General features: G+C 51.1%; 1 protein-coding gene across 1 annotated transcript in view; it reads right to left on the bottom strand.

The window, feature by feature from the left end:
* The window catches only part of SYT13 (synaptotagmin 13), a 38,045-nt gene continuing 21,286 nt past the window's right edge, over positions 1 to 16,759 (bottom strand). Inside the window, exons 2-6 of the mRNA XM_024558700.3 lie at positions 14,384 to 14,609; positions 11,214 to 11,348; positions 9,404 to 9,705; positions 5,608 to 5,737; positions 1 to 3,731 (exon numbers count right to left, since the gene is read on the bottom strand). Coding sequence (XP_024414468.2) covers positions 3,427 to 3,731; positions 5,608 to 5,737; positions 9,404 to 9,705; positions 11,214 to 11,348; positions 14,384 to 14,609 — 1,098 coding nt within the window. The 3' untranslated portion in view covers positions 1 to 3,426. The remainder of the gene's footprint in view (positions 3,732 to 5,607; positions 5,738 to 9,403; positions 9,706 to 11,213; positions 11,349 to 14,383; positions 14,610 to 16,759) is intronic.

Here is a 16,759-nt window from a genome sequence, read left to right as displayed (position 1 = left end):
TAACCCAGTTGGAAATTATTTATTTACCACTGAAAGGTTTTTGCTCCAAAGTGACACCAGACATATGACTACCATGTCTCATGCTTCTTTTTGTGCTTCGGTTCATAATTGCAAACAAACACACACGTAGCATCGACAACAGGAAACACGGGCGGCAGAAACAAGTCACAGGGGCTGCGTCGCTCTCTGGGTGGTCCTCACCTCAGTTTGGCTTAGGCTACAGCCACCTGCCACCCAGGACTCCAAACATCCCAAAGGAATTGCCCTTGAAGAACTGTTCTCCCACCTTGCTCTCTACATGGCGCCATTTGGGGTGTTTTGTCCCTCAACGCACACCAAGAGTCATACCTCAAACCGAAACGGACAGACACGTGCAAGGTCTTGATCAATAGGCACTCGACACATAGATACTGACTTGATGTAAGAAGGAGACTCACAGATTAATGCAAGTGGACTCCCAATTCTTTGTCCCCATCACCGCACCTATGAAAGAACCAGATCGCCTTGTGGGCAACAGCCCCGTCTGCGGTGGCTCCTTACTTTATCTTCACCTCCGAGTCACGCCCATCTTGGAAAACACTCCCTGGCAAAGCACAAGGTGCTCCTTCCAAAAACATCAGATGCGCTCACGTAGAGTCAATAACTCTGCAAATCGCCAATGTTTCTTGTACAAGGTAAACTGACGCAGAGGTTACTGAAGTTTTTTGATTTGTCAGTCTGATATCTCTGGGTAATATAGAATTCACCAAGACAAAGTTTGGGTGAAAAAGCACAGCGACAATATTCTCTTCTATCGTTAGTGACACACCCACGGACTACAAATTGTCGTTGGGTGAACGGTGACACTCAATGTCATGAATTTCTAGGCCAGCTGAGCTTTCTGATGCCTTTGCCATTGAGAAGTCAGCTAGGACTCTGATTTTTATGCCACTTGCAGGGTCCTTTTCTGTCTACTCCCCTGTCCATACTTTATTCATTAATTCATTCAACAAATATTTTGCTGAGGGCCCACACACCAGCTTTATCGTGGGTGCTCAGCACACACCAGTGAACACAACAGACAAACACCCCTGTAGAACCTGTCTTGTTTCTCTTTATGCCTGCTAAGGGAGGTGACAGCTGACACCTATGAGGTTCTGTGGTGGCATTGGACTCTTATTAGGGGCAACCTTTAATTTATAGATTCTGGAAAACTAAACCTCTGAGATCCAAAGAACTGAATGCCTCATGGTGGAATGACCATGGGTGGAGTTGGTATTTCTGGGATCAGAGACCCTACCCAACCCACCTCAAACATCCTTTGGTGTGACTGTAAGCCAGGTGCATAGATTCGCAAGGAAGTGGCACCACGTTTCCTGATTTTAAGCCTAGAAACCAGATTTGTTAAGATCGGAGTAGCTGATGTTACCAAGAAGAGAATACAGCTTACATAGGGAACATTTTGTTCTCTTTTAGCCATGCCAACCAACAAAGGGAGAGCAGAGTGATGGGGAGGGTGTCTCAAAAACATGATCAAAGAAATCACTAACAAATGTTTTGCCTAAAAAAACTTGGTAGGCAGTGGTCAACCTTAGCGATCAAGATTTCCAATGATCTGTAAGATTTTCCCATTAAAGAGGGATTAGATATTTTTTTGTTGTTGTTTCTTTGGAGGCGGTGTGGGGTAGAAGTTGTTTCTAATGCTTTTCTACTTCTGCCGAGAAAGGAAAAATAATAACTAAGGGTGATAAGGTCCCTGCTCAGATTCTCAGGGAGAGGCCAAAAACGACTTGCCTCGTTGAAGGTTGAAGGACAGCCCTTACCCATCTTGTCTAGGAATTCCCTTTTACATCAGGACTCGGGTGACATCGGAAGGTCCGGGGTTTGGACGTCAGTATTCAGGAGTCCAAATGCAGAATTCATGGCTCTGGAAATGCATGTGATGGTTCTGCGCTTGCCAGGCAGTGTGAGCCGCCAGCTTAAAGCTTAAGGATGATCTGCTGGGGGCCTCAGGGTTTGGTTTTAGCCAGCGACCCCCTCAGCTTCTGAGTACTCTTTCTCTCATTTATCACGTGGCTCCCACTGACAGAGCTGCCTTGTCATCAGACCCGCTCATCAGGGGGCCAACAAGAGAACCCAGTAGTCCTGGCTCAGGGGCAAATATACCCACTCCACGAGGCTCATAATTTGGTTACCCATGTGGACAGCTATTTGGGATAATAAGGTAGGAATCTGAGACCTAGCTGCTGGTTGGTTACTGATTTTAAAGTGATAGGCCCTGAAAACGGAAGTGGGAGGCACATTTGTAAAAGTCTCTGTTTCCTACTAAAAGTTAGCGTCTTTCTCCACCTCCAAAGGGCCAGATGTCATAGACTAAATTAATATGTGTCCCTCCCCAACTAAATTCTTCCTGACGTGGCTGGACTGCTAGAAGGAATGGTCTTCCTCAGAGGGTCACTTTGGTGATGCTGGTGGATGTGACAACTAGCGCCCAATGACCAATGGGGGGGGACCCACCTGAATGTTGTCAAGAAAGCCCCCCCCGAATATAATATAAACTGATTTTGAGATAAAACAAGAAAGCTTTCAGTAAAAAGTACAAATTCAATCCATGAGCAGGATCTGAAAAGCACAAATGAAAACATTAAGAATTAAGATAATTAAATTATAAAAACACAGAGGCTTCCAAATTTCGCGCTGACAGCTGAGATGTCCAGCCTTGGAACTGGCTGCCCCAGGGTGTTGGGCCCCAACAAGGACTGTGGAAACCTGTCTGGAATGTTTGTAGGAGGGACTTCGCCAAGCGCAGGGCTCCAACCTCTGCATCCAAACCGGATGTGCTTGTTCAAAAGGCAGGCTCCTGGGGTCTGACTCCGAACGTCTGCAGGTGGGCCCGGGAATCTGCTGGTGATGTCTCCACACACTAGGGCCCCAGGACTGTTGGGTTGTTGCTGCCTGGGCACGGGAGCCCGACTTCATGCTGCCTGAGATTTCACCCCGCCCTGACACGCTCTAATTCTAATTCTATCCAGAATACTTTTATTTTCTTTACCATTTTTGAAATGCTCATTTTGAAAAAGCCACATTCTTTGCACCCATTACTCCTCAAATTCAGCTTTCTCTGCATCTGGACTAACCTCTCCCCACCCCCTGCCGCAAAACCTGCACAAGGGCTGTATTTGATAAGTGTCTCTTCAGTGACACAGATGAGCAAAATGCATTCCTCAGTGGGACCCACGTGTCCACACGCTGCCCTGCTCTGCCGTGTCTTGCTCATGTTTTAGAAACGGGAGTGTGATGAGAGAGGATTGGTGTCCTGGCCTTTGCAAACGCGCCTGTCTTCTGGGTGTCAGAATGAGGATGTGGCACAAAGAGAAGGTTGAAGAGGACAGCTGAGACTGAAGGGGCAGGGCTGTGCCCAAGAAGAGAGGTGGCCCAGGAAGCCGGCTACAGGTGCAGCTGGTGCCACATGGCGATCTGCCGGCGTGGGTTCTTGAGCATCTCTTCCCAGTGGCTGCGCTCGGAGCCCGAGGCGTGCAAGCCCAGGCTGCAGCAGCCCAGCACGCAGCTCTGGCCCTCCTCCTCCTGGCCCAGCACCTCCAGCTCCACGCTGGAGGCCTGCAGCAGGTCATCGGGCAGCTCGAACATGATCATCTCATTCCACACGGGATTGATCTTGTGCTTGGCTCGTTTCGTCTGCTTCTTCTTCAGCTTCCGAGCTTCGTGCTTTAAGGTCACCTTGACAGAGACATCTGGGGAGGGACAGAGGGGAAAGAGACAGAGAGAAGGGTCAAGAGTGAACTTGTGGGATGTGGCGAGGCCCAGGACAATGTTCTCTCTTAGGGATGGAGAGAAAGGGTCTCTGGCTCAAGATCTGCACTGAGACGCCCTCTCTGTGCCCCCCACCCCCGCCACGGGTCAGGTACTAATCCAACAATTATTAAATGCCTGCCATATAGCAGACACTGGTCTAGACATGGGAATACAGCAAAAGTTCCTGGCTAATACAATGAGTACTCTAGTATGCAAAACACACAATGGCATTGAGGCTGGCCATTGGGTGGCCCATGATTATGTCATGCTAGGGGACACCAGGGAACCACCCTTTGCCATTAGGCTCTCCAAGTGCCTGTATGCCCCACATCAAGCCAGGCCCAAGACCGTGGCTCAGACGCCCTGCGGCTGGATTACAAACTCAGTCCAGGAAAACGAAGCCATCCAAAGTCTTCATGCCCTTGGTTCTCTGTCCACGCACTTTTGTCTATGATTAGGATCGTAGGTCACCTGCTGGCTGGATGAGTTCTTCTCCTCCGCTCCTTTGTAAGTGTTATTTGAGGACTCCGACTTCATGTGGAGGGTGAGGGCAGGCTGCCTCCGCCCCCGTGGGCACTGCACCGATAGAGCTGCCCCCCGCCCCAAAATCCACCTGCCCCTTTCTTCAGGGACACAGGTCACCATCACAAGGCTCGGGACCCAGATTACGTTTTCATTAGTCCAGGTTTCCAAAGCTACTGTGAGAATAATTGTTACTCTGCATTTATTGCTATAATTACCCCTGCCTGGGCAGTTTGTTATTTCAGCAGATGTTGGAGAGACGAAGTGCTGTGCTGTGATTGTCCTGACAGGAGCTACTAAAAAGGAGCAGGAGGCAAAGAACCGTCCGGAGAGGATGAGGAAAGAGCAGTGGGTTATGACTTTGGGCTCAGGAATCTGGCAGCAAGGCCAACACTTCTGATTTCATTCACCCACGAGGCGTTTCTCAGATTCTGAACACAGGGACACTTCTTTATTTGTATCCTGCTGTAAATATCCATTTATTTATATCCTGCCATGAGCGCTTGGCTCCGGGTCCAGGTCCAGATCCCACACAGCTAACCGGGGACGCTTTCCTGCTCTGGCAAGAGAACCTGTTCGCTCCCCTACCCCCGACTGGGAGTCTGGGCTGAGGTCTCCAGGAGGAGAAACCGAGGCTTCCAGAATGTTGAAGAGTTGTTTATCTGGGTATATAGAGCATGGACACCCTAAGCTTCAGGCTGCCTCAGCCCAGGAGCTCACACAGCTTCTGCTGTCACCCACAGTCAGCTGGTATGGGGGTGGCAGGTTGGCAACGGCTGAGAAGTGAGGAGAGACTGGGGTGGGTGTGGGGAGCACAGGGATGGCTTAGCTGAGACAGGAGAAGGGGAACCGGGGCTTCTCAACACCTGCCCATAAGGTGGGCCCAGCCAGGTCTGGAGACAAGGTCAGGGCCAAGTTTCCACTACAGCCCAGATACTCCACTCCATGGCTACAACCTGACCCTTGGCTTCTTATGACCAGGGATAAGACTGGTTCTTCTCGTGGTGGATCTCCAAGGTCAGGAGTCCCTGGTAGGTATGAGCCCAACCTGGGTCCCGATGGGTGGGATTGGCCAAGGAGTACATGGACGTGAACTTAAAGAAGAGAGTGTGCCCTTTAAAAATTAATTTATGAGCTTGGGGTGGAGGACACAGTTTAGGTCAACTTCACAAATGTACTCATGTCCCACCTCCTTGCTCACCTCTCCCCACTGTCTTCCAGGTGCCCCCTCCCTCTGCACACATTCCCGGAGGCCAGAGGGGTCCTGGCTCCCTCCCCTCACACCTCACTCACCCTTCCCCAGGAGCTCCTTGGACTGGCTAGAGTGGAGGTTCTTGGCCTTGATCAGCACGACCAGGAGGCGGTTGGCAGCCGGGAGGTAGCTGATGGAGAGGAGGACCTCTCCAGTACCGGCAGAGGGCTCCTGAAACAGACGGGAGAGTGAAGAGACAGCTTCATTGAGGGTGGCTTCTGCCCTAGCACCTAAGGCTAAGGCTAAAGCCAGGGTCACACTACTTGTACCCAGCTGGCATCCTAGAGACCATTTACCCAATAATGCTGGCTTCTCCATCCTTTGCAGAAGGGAGAGGGGCGCAAAAGAATTCTATGTGGCACCTATTTCAATAAGAGTTGGTTTTGGTTGTCATAAAATGTGATTTTCCAAATACCTGACATTCAAACCCAACCTATAAAGCAGATCAAAGAGATGCCACTCAGGAGGTGGCAGGGGCCTCCTCTCACCCTTCACTTGCCCTGGCCCCAGGCCCCTAGGGTATCTTTACAGAATGCTAGGGTTCTGGGCAACACAGTTGGAGAACCACTGCCCTCACCCATCACGTTCCTGGGGCAGGGGGAACTGTGATTCATTACTTAGAAAAGATCATCCCTTCCAGCCCCTACCGTGCTGAGAGAGTCAATAATGTCATGTACCGACGCTGAGCAAGGCCTTGCTTTGTCAACAGAATGGCCAGCTATGGCCAACAAGAAGCCAGGCACACGATGCTGGGTGACACACGAGAGACCACAGGCAATAACTTCACGCGGCAGGAGGTGCGGAGCCCTCTGAGAAGCATCCGCCACGTCTATCCCATCTGCAGGTTTACAGGGCATCTGCACTGAAATTCCTGAAGAATTGGTTGGGAATTTCAACAAATCCACTGAGGGGCAAATGTGACCAAAAGAGCCACTACAGAAGGCGGAAGTCTGTCACAGTCCAAAGGTAGTGTTGAGAGTGTAGAGTCTAGAACCAGGCCGCCTGGGACTGAGTTCCAACCCTACCATTTGCTGGCTATGTTCCTTAACTTCCCCAAGCCTCGATTTCCTCATCTGTAAAATGGGAATAATAGCATCAACCAACTGGGTGGTAGAAGTTAAATGACCATATTTAATGGCTTAGAACAGTGCCTGACACACTAAGCGCCGTGGAACTGGTTGCTTCATCACCATTAGTTATGGTGATAACTAGGAAGGACGATCACTACTTCTTGGGATTAAGTGGGAACATTATTTCTGGGTGAATGGGGGCCAGTCTGGGCTCTGGGAGTGAGGCTGGATGGAGGAGCTGGCCAGCGCTCTGCCTTTCACCCAGGAAAAGCGTCTTCAACATGACCCTGACGTCCAGCGAGCCATTACGTGACTAGTCACATGATGAAATGAGTTGAGAGCTGGCAGGAGTGTTGGCAAGGGCCTGAATGAGAGCAGCTAACATCAAGGACACACACACCGAGTGCCGGCTGTAACTACGGTATCTATCACCCCGGGCTGTGACTCCGCAAAGCCATGCCCGGCAGCCAGCACGCAGTTGACACATGAGAAGCAGTGGTGAGAGAGGGGGTTGAGATGTCCCATTTGATCTTGGCGACAACACAAAGAGTAAGACTGACATCATTCCCATTTGAGGCGTGAGACTCTGATGCTCAGTCAGTCATGCCACTGCTTGAGGTCCTGTAGCCACAGACGGCAGACTGAGCCTTGAGCGGGCGTCTGGAGTGACAGCAAAGCCCAGGTCCTAACCCCAGTGCTCTTCGGCATCCTTGGAGTGTGCTGCAGACTCTCATCTCAGGGAGGGGACTGAGGCCCAGGGACCTGTCCAGGCACCCAGGGGGTGGCAGCAGAGCTGGATGGGCACCAGCCTCCTGATTCAAGGGCATTTACTGGAGGCGCACGGTTGGCCTGGGCAGTAGCCACAGCATGAGCAGATTTCGACGCGCCACTCCCCACCAGACCAGGCGAAAGGAGCCTGGACCTGTCAGTGCATTAAGGGCTCATCACCTTTGTGGAGGGTGCCAAGAGTCCCAGACATGCCCAGCTGGCTGCACCACAGCCGGAGGGCTTAACGGCATCTGCCCCTCGGCTCTGCTGCTTTAAGTGCCTGCCGACAAAAATGCAGGCACAGGAGATCCTGGGGGCTCGACTCCTGCTCGCCATATGGAGGGAGTATTGCAATAAAGCAAGTCACAATCTTTCGCAGGGGGAGGGGCTTGCCTTCAATTTGTAAAATGTGCAGTATCAGTGGAGTACAATAAAGCAAAGCTGAATAAAACCAAACATGTCTGTAACCCTCTTTCCTTCTCATCCTCTCCCTGGTTTTTCCTGCCCCCCACCCCCAAATCTTTTTCTTAAGCTCTCAATGAATCATGCAAGCTGCCCTCGGTGTGGGTCACTGTATGGTGCCTGGTGACGCACATGCCACTTTTGGCTGAGTGTCTTCCGCTGAGAACTGGGGCACCGCTGGCACCTTTGTTAACTCATTCTGGGCTGCAGAGATGAAGGCTCCACCCACCGGTTCACATGGGCCCGCGCCCTCCAGCTGGGACCAGAGGCTTTCTCCTGCCGCATACACTGAGTGCCACCTCCTACCTCTGACTCCAGGCTGCCCTCTGAGATCGCTCACATTTGTGGGAAACAGGCCAGCGGTCCAAGTGGGTGCAAGAGCATGTTTGTGCAGCAGTGGCAACTACAACGTGTGTGACGGTTATTAGAGTGGCTGAGCCGTAAAGGCAGGGCTCTGTCTTACCTATTGCTGTGTCCTTAGCTCCCGGAACGGTGCCTGGCGCACCGTAGAAATCCGGCAAGGTATTTGCGGCATGAATGAAGGGTTTTTACTCTTCTGGGGGAAGGATAGAAGCAGCTTTGGTGCCTGAGACTTCTCCCTAGATGGGCTGGAGTTCAGCCTCTCAGGGGTGTCATCAAAGTCCCCAGGGCCCTGGGGAGCCCCTCCGTCTCTGGAGAAAGCTGGTTTACAGATGAATAAACCAAAGTGTTCATTCTCCTTCCCAGGGCCTCCAGCTATGATTCCACACGAATCCCAAACCACACATTAATTAGAGCGTGTGCTTTGGAACAACCTAGTTCCAGCTGAGAGTGACTCAATGTTTACCAATTTTCTGAGCCTTGGAAAAAGAGAAAAATAAGGCAAGAAAGAGATTATGGCAAAAAGGGATGCAGGTGGGGAGTGAAAGTGTACCCCTGTCCCTGCAGGGTCCAGCGGGAGAGGCACCTGTTACCGGCGCCTCACACCATCAGGCACTTCCAGGGTGTGGTGGCAAGGGGACGGCACGCGATTTACGGCAAGGCCAACCTGGCCTCAAGGCAGAGCTTGCCGTGTCCCAGATGGGCGACCCTGCGCGGGTGGCTGAGCTACTCTAAGGCTCAGGCCCCTGGTCTGTAAATGGGGAAGCACAGCACCACGTGGTGCTCATCTCCCTGGCAGTGCCTGGCACATGGTAGGTGCATAGGAAGTAGAAATAATGTAAATGAGGATAATACTGCCAGCACCAGACCCAACACACTTTTAACATGACGGCAGGGAAGGTCTTTGCCCGGCAAGCTAGAAGCAAAACTTGATGCCAGGAATCTCAAATCTATGGGTCTGCTCCAGCCCTCCACCCAGGTAAGACTCCAGCCTTCCTTACACCCACACACTCTCTCTCTCTCTCTCTCTCTCTCTCTCTCTCTCTCTCTCTCTCTCACACACACACACACACACACACACACACACACACACACACACCTGCGCTGGGAGATTCTCTAAAGCTTGTTCCATGCTCTACTGCCAGGTTTCACCTTTCCTGGAGGGAGGCAGTCCTACCTTACTTGAAGTCTTCAGCTCCCCCCACTGGGCAGTCCCCAGAGGCACAGACACCCCATCCAGGCCCAGGCGAAGCTCCCCAGCCACACTGTGGCGGGAGAAGCGGTCGCAGGTTCTCAGGGTCAGTGTCAGGGTCGCTGTGGGGAGCTCCTCCTCCGCCACGGGGAGCACCAGGCCTTCCTCCCAGGTGGTATGCAGCTCCCGCTTCTTCAGGGCTGTCTGGGCCTCCACTGAGCCCGTCCTGTTGGTCACGCTGCCTTGGATGTAGCAGTCACAGCCTCCGTCATGGTCACTGGTCACAGCTGCAGCCAGGGACAAAGCAACACTGACAAGGAACTTCTCGAGAACCCAGGGAGGAGAGAAGCACAGCCCTGCTTTGAGCTGCAGAAGCCGGCTTGAAGGTCATAACCATGGGTGTGCGGACAAACCCTGGGGCTGACCACCTTGGCTTTGTAGAATCGCCTTGCAGAAAGACAGCGAGAGATGGATCTCTTAGCTGAGGGGAAGAGTGTCAGTGCAGGCTGATCTTCCTTGGAGCACTGGGACGAGACTTGGTGCTTCCCAGAGCCCTTCCCACCTCACGACTCTGAGATGTCCCCAAGGTGCTGGAGCCCAGAAACTTCTGGTGATGTTTATTTGTGTTCCTGGCACAATTCAATTGTTCTGTACTTTAGGTATTTGCCACACAACCACCTGCGATGTGACTCACTGAGCCGCTACCTCATGAATGTTGCTTTATGTTCTGCACCTTGGTGTTTCCAGTGCTCCACAATGAGAACACCTGGGACCTGTGGGAGTGGGCCTGAATGATGACGAGTCGTGGTAGCCGATGTTCCCGGGAGGAGAAGAACCGAGGCCATGAGTCCTCACAGAAAGAACTCCACGGAGCTGCAAGGGGATTGGGTGTGGTCCTGGCTCTGGTACCAGTGAGCTGGAGTGATCTTAGACAAGTCACCTGATCTTGCCAGATCTCAGTTCCCTAATCTGCAAAATGGGACCATTGTAAAGACCAAATATTAAAAAGTATGCAAGAATACTAAAAAAAAACTAAAAATGAAAAAGAAAAGGCACTATCTGAAAAAATTAAACTAAATATGAACGTCCAATTTTTCCTGCCCACAGAGCACCCCAGCCCTGATTCCTTTGCAAAGTCTTGGCTTTGTTCGCTGATGGTAACGTGAATTGTCAGAGTAGAGAGGCCAGGGACACCCTGACCCCTTCGGAAAGACGACCTGGTTCGAAACATGCCGACCAGTCAGAACGCCCTCTGTATGCAGCACAAAGCCCTGTACAATGTCAAAGGCACCTATGGCAGAGATGGCTAGCTGTTCCCCAAAGCCCCGTTTCTTTCTTTTGCTGGGCACCTGCTGGGCCGCATCTCCCAGGCTCCTTTGAAGGCCATGTGACTAAGTTAGAGCCCATGCTATATGAGCAAGAGTGATGCATAGCACAGGTAAGTAGTGTTTAAGGAACAGTTGCATCCTCTCCCCATTCTCCCTCTCCTTCCACCTGCTAGACACAGATGATGAGGAGGCCTGAGAGGATTATGAAGCCACAGGTGGAAGGAGCCTGGTCCCTGAATCACCATTTGGAGGAAAGACGTCTGCCCACCAGGAATCTCCACTCGGACTGTTATTTGAGAGAGAGAAAAACCCCTATGTGGCTGAGCATCACACGTTTCCGGGTCTGTTTGTTACAGAGTGCGAATCCAGCACCAGTCCCCCCTCCGCGGATGCTCCCGTCACTCCTGCACAGCCCCTCCGGGGGAGACAGGCTCACGGAAGTCCCCAAAAGTCAACTGCAAGCATACCTTCCAAGCGAGTGACAAACAGTTCCGCTTTCTGCTGGTCATACTCCAGGCAGTAGTGGAGTTTGGGGGCTTGGTTCCAGCTGGCGGCCTTCTCTGGGTTCCAGGTCTCCATGACACAGACATCCTCCACCACACCTGTTGAGAAGGTAAAGGCGTCACTGCCACCCACACTGGGGTCCTGCTTTTCGAGTCACACCTTTCCCATCTCTGCCATCTGTGCCACCAACCTAAACCCAAAGCTTCCTAGGCAGGTGCAAAATCATGGTGGAAGCTCCTGCGGCCCGGGGCCTTGCATTTCAAGAGACCATCACAGCCCAGCGGTCAAGACATGGGCCTTGGTGTCAGACCTGGGCTGTGACAAAATAGTTATGTGACTTTGAACAAGTTACTTCATTTCTTCAAATCTCAGTTCCCTTATCTTTACAACAGGAATGGCAACAGCTTTCCTCCTAGAGTTAACATGAGCATCAAATCAAATAAAGTAGGGAAAGTATGTAGCCCAAGGCCTGGCCCGTGGTGAGCTTTCAGTAAGAAAAACTGCCACAGCTTGTGTGGTTCTGGCCACCCCGTTTCAGGCAAACCATCCCCACCCATCTCTAGCTCCGCCTCTCCCACAGAGTCCAGTCGGCTCCCCAGGAGTGCACGGCCGCATAGATATGTCAAAGAATGAGTCAGGAGATGCTGGGGGCAAGGTCAGGGATAGTGGATATGATTTTTTGCGCATGTTCAATAAATACTTGCTGAATGAATGGACTGACCTTATCTTTAAATCAGAAGTTCCTAAAACCAGAAATACTTCTTGCTCTGCCCCTCACTTGAACAGAAGCCAAACATCTGGAAGATTCTCATTATTCAAATATAATACAAGAATTAAAGGGTCCAGCAGCTGCCACAGACTCCACTTTAAGCAAATTGGAATTTAAAAAATTTTGATTTTCAGAACTAATTTACAGGGCAGGAATATAAAGGAGTATTTAATTTCCAAAATGGTTCATCATTGGGTTCCTTACAAGTAGTGAAAAATATCCCTGGTGCATCTAAACAAGGAACAGATTGGCCAGGAAGTGAGCAATGTGTCACGTGAGATACATGTGCACAAGGACCCGTGTGGCTTCCAAAGGCACCACAGGGACAACCGCAGCCGGACCAGTGTCAGAAGGGGCTCGTCGGGTGCCCAGAACTCTTCGCAGTCAGACCACCTCAGCCTCCAGAATCAAAACCAAACCAAAGCCAAACCAAAGCCAGCACTGCTTGGAGAAGCAGGAGTGGATTCAGCTTTAAGAATAGGGAATTTGAGCTGTACTCAAAATAAAATAGAAAAAACAAACCGAGTCTACAAAGGAGCTGATGAGGAGCATCGCTCATGGGAGCAGACCACGTTCTTTCAGCACGTCGGGGCGCCGTGTCTGATGCACCTGGCGTTCTCGTCCCTGTGCGCCCTCACCTCTGGTCAGTGCCTGCTGAGCCAATCACCTTTTGGTAGACTTTTGTGGGAAAAGAACTTCGTTGTTGTCTTACAGAAGCGGAGAGGAATGAGGAAGCATGAGAAGGAGGAGGCAAGCTAATGTGTTCTGAATGTTCCGAAGTTCCAGACTCTGATTTGCTCTCCTTTTACAGAGTGTCCAACCCTGGCTTCATCCAAGCCTTGAGAAACCTGGGCCCCCAAGAAAAGGGAGCCCTTCATGATTACAATTTTAAAAAATCCTCACCTGAGGACATTTTTTTTTCATTGCTTTTCAAGAGAGAGGAAGGGAGAGAGAGAAACAGTGATGCAAGAGAGAAGCATCAATTGGTTGCTTCCCAAGTACACCCAACCTGGGGATCAAACCCCAGCCTAGGTATTTGCCCTCACTGGTAATCGAACCCACAACCCTTCAGTTATGAGACAATGCTCCAAACAACTGAACCACACGGGCCAGGGCCATGATAATGATTATAATTAGCACCCCCAAGTGGCCTCAAAGCAATTGTTTCACAAGTTCTTGGCAGATGTAGTTTAAATCTATTTAAAATGTGAGCTGGCAAACCCGAAGGCTAAAAGCCAACCAGGATTCACTCATGCCGTAGGCACTGTGTGAGTTGTTCTTCCAGAAATGCCAGTCTAATCACTGTGAGCTAGGTCGGAGGGGCCCTTGGTGCCTGGGCAGCATGGGGTAAAGCTGGACCCAGTCCAGGACATGTGTCAGGAGTGGGGTCAATGTCAAAGCTGGTTATGCTGCTTCTGCTTTCCCCGACTCCACCTCTGTCTCCAACCACATGAAACACAATCCCAAACAACACAATCCATTCTCCCAGCTGCAGTTTTCAAGTCCTCACAAAGGCCTGCATGATCCTTCGAGGTAAGGACTGTCTCTGCTTCGCACCTCTGGCCCTGTGCCCAGCCTAGCACTACCCACCTAAAGGAGCCACACTCTTCATGTTGATGCTGATGAGGAGAATAGAAACAATAACAACAACACTATATTCTGATGACATCCTAGTGCCAGACCCTGAGCTAAGCACTTTACACCCATTGTTTTTTTAAGGATTTTATTTATCTACTTTTAGAGAGAGGGGAAAGGAAGGAGAAAGAGAGGGAGACAAACATCAACATGTGAGAGATACATCAATCAGTTACCTCTTGCATGCCCCCACAACCCAGACATGTGCCCTAACTGGGAATTGAACCAATGACCTTTCTGTCTGCAGGCTGGCATTCAATTCACTGAGCCACACCAGACAGGGCTATATGCATTATTTTATTTACACTTTACAAAAACTTTACCAAGCAGGTAACAGTATGAACCCAATTTACAGATGAGGAAACTGAAGCCCAAAGAAATGAGCAACATCACCAAAGCCACACAACAAGTATGTCAGAGGGCAGAGAATTGAACTCACGACTCTGAACCCAGGGTTTTAGCCAAGACTCTTTATCCCCTCTTACTAGCTGTACACGTGACTTGAAAGAGACTCCCCATTTCCTAGTGAAAAGCTGGGGGCCTTGGGGAGAAGCCACATGGCAATATGGTAGCAGGAATAAAGGACAGTAATCCTGAGACCCTGTGCCCACCTGCCTGCTCTGTGTCAAATGTCACAGACTCGGGGGCTGGCCACGCCCAGTGTCCACACAGACACTGACAAGCCCCCTAGTGTTGCTCATGGAAGAGTGAGGGGCAGGGGACCCCTACCATTCTGAGGAAGGATGAACAGCTCCTCTGTGACCTGCCTCTTGAGGCGGCTGTCCTTCGGGGCCTGAGGGCTGGCAGACGCAGCCGGCTCCTCTGTGCTCCTCAGCGTGTAATCGGCGTAGTTGATGACCTCCGGGGCTGTCACAGCTGGCCTGGGCCCGTAGATGTCTGGGAACTTGAGGAGGGCTCGGGGCTGGACAGGCTCAGTGGATTTTTTAACGTTGAACTGCAAACAAACCACTCTGGTTAGTCTTCCAGAGGACCTCCTGCCTGTTTCCACCCACAGAAGGGAGGAGCAATGACCCGACCCTTCCTGGGGGGCAGAGGGACGGCTGGGGTTCCCTTCTGCTCCGAGGGGCATGACCTAGGGAGGCAAAAACATTGCCTCCAAACCCACCTGAGTAACTTTCAGCAGGTCATTTCACCTTTCTGAGTTGTCATGTAGAGTGACAGGTGATTTCAAGGTTTGCTCCACTCCCACATTCTAAGGAGCTCCTTTAAGGTAGAATGGGTGGGAAACACAGTTCTTTATTTGCAGGTGCAGGTGAGTTGAGGAGTGACAGGTATATTTGGCAGTTCAGGACCGCAGTTCGGAAGTGGTCAACAGGCAGTCCATGTGAATGACCAATGGGGAGCAGATAGTACACGCAGGGGGGCAAGTAGAGGAGTCTGGGAGGCCAAGGGGGCTTCAGGGAGGAGCCAGAGCCTGAGCTAGACCCTGAAGGAGGTGGGTGGAAGGTAGAGAGAGGGGTGGGGAGGAAGTCTGCACTCCTGACACGCGGAGCCAAGAGCCCCGGAGGGAGACACACAGAGCGATGATGGATGTCCTCCTGTTTTTGTGTCCTCCACAAAGTGGCGTCCACTTCCAGTATTTCAGCTAAGCCTGAGTTACATTTATTACACTATTTCACAGTGAGGAGATGGAGGCTCAAGGAAGTTCAAGGTCACACCACTGGCAAGAGTTAGATAATTGAGCCTCCAGGTATTTTGACTTAAAATATGTGTCATTTTCACTGCCATGCAGCTGCTTCTCAAAAAAAAAAAAAAAAAAAAAAGTCCCTGCTTGTCTTAGATGTTGGACTTTAAGTGGCATTGCAGCATCCTGGGGCTCGGGCCCTGCTGCTACCTTCTGTTCATTGACACAAGAGCGCCCAGCTTTTCACAGGCTGCTGGACCACACAGCGCCTTCTCAGAGTCATCCTGTTCTGTCCCTTACAGGGCCCAGGACTAAGGCTGTTTGACTGTTTAGGGGGCCATTCTGGGTTTATGTTTGGTTTTTCATCCCAGCTCAATCTTTCCAGGAAAGGGCCATGTTGATGAATTCCCAGTTTGATCAAATTTGGCCAGTTTTGCATTTTTAATTGAGGAAATAATTATCGAGCTCAGTTCTGAGTAAGGTTGACCCTGTGTTGCCGCAAGTGTCATCAAAGCCTGGCCCCGCGTGCCCCCCACTCGGCGCGCCTCACTTTGTGTGCCCTGCGCACCCTCCAGAGCCACAGCAGGAGGCGGGGCTTTTCTTGGGAGTCTGCCAATACCGATCCCTTCTCCCGTCTGCATTCCTTCCAGGTTTTCTGGGTTCTACCCCAGCCCCAGCTCCTGGGCAAGTGGGGGCTTCTATTTGGTCTGATCCTATCAGTTCTTGGCACTATCCTGGGGACTGCTTCTGGCCCAAGGGTTGGCACCTGTCCTGGGGAAGCCAGCCCAGACAGAATGAAAGGACTCACATTCCACGGCAGTGGAAAGAGATTTTCTCCCCTGCTGGACAGGAAGCATGTGACCCCATCTTCTGACTGCAAAAGTGAGTCAATCTTAGGACAAAGCTGACGGTGTAGACAGCAGGGTGGAGAGACAGAAGGAAGCTGTGTCTCTGATGACAGTGTCATTAAGCCAATGACTCAACCAGGCTCGAAATCTCTCCTACCTCTACTCTTCAAGTTACGGGAGCAATATTATTCTTATTGTTTAAGCTGGTTTGAATCGGGGTTTTGGGGACTTTCAGCTAAGAGTACCCCAGACTGATGCACTACATTTTTAACAAGCATTGTGAGAGATCGTGACCCTGGTGTAAAGAAATTCTGCCTAGGGTCAGACATCACCCACCTCTCCCAACCCCAAACCTCTCTGCGTCCAGCCGAAGGCATCCTCATTTGCTGTGTATCCTTGCCCTGCCTTGGTAAGACCGTGTGCGGCAATGACAGCCTTTAGTGGAGGGTGATGGATAGCCCTGGACCGGGCTGAGAGCAGTCTGATGACTGCTACGTGAGCCTCTTCAAGTAGTAAGAGCAGCAGCTGATTACGGGTCTCATTCTCTTGTGCAACTTTATTTATTGCATTTCAGAGCACTGGTTCTACCACACAAGTCAAATGCATCTGTGC

The sequence above is a fragment of the Desmodus rotundus genome, chromosome 5, assembly GCF_022682495.2.
Source record: "Desmodus rotundus isolate HL8 chromosome 5, HLdesRot8A.1, whole genome shotgun sequence".
Taxonomy (NCBI): Eukaryota; Metazoa; Chordata; class Mammalia; order Chiroptera; family Phyllostomidae; genus Desmodus; species Desmodus rotundus.
The sequence above is the reverse complement of the archived record's forward strand: the minus strand, read 5'-3'. Positions and strand labels throughout refer to the sequence as shown.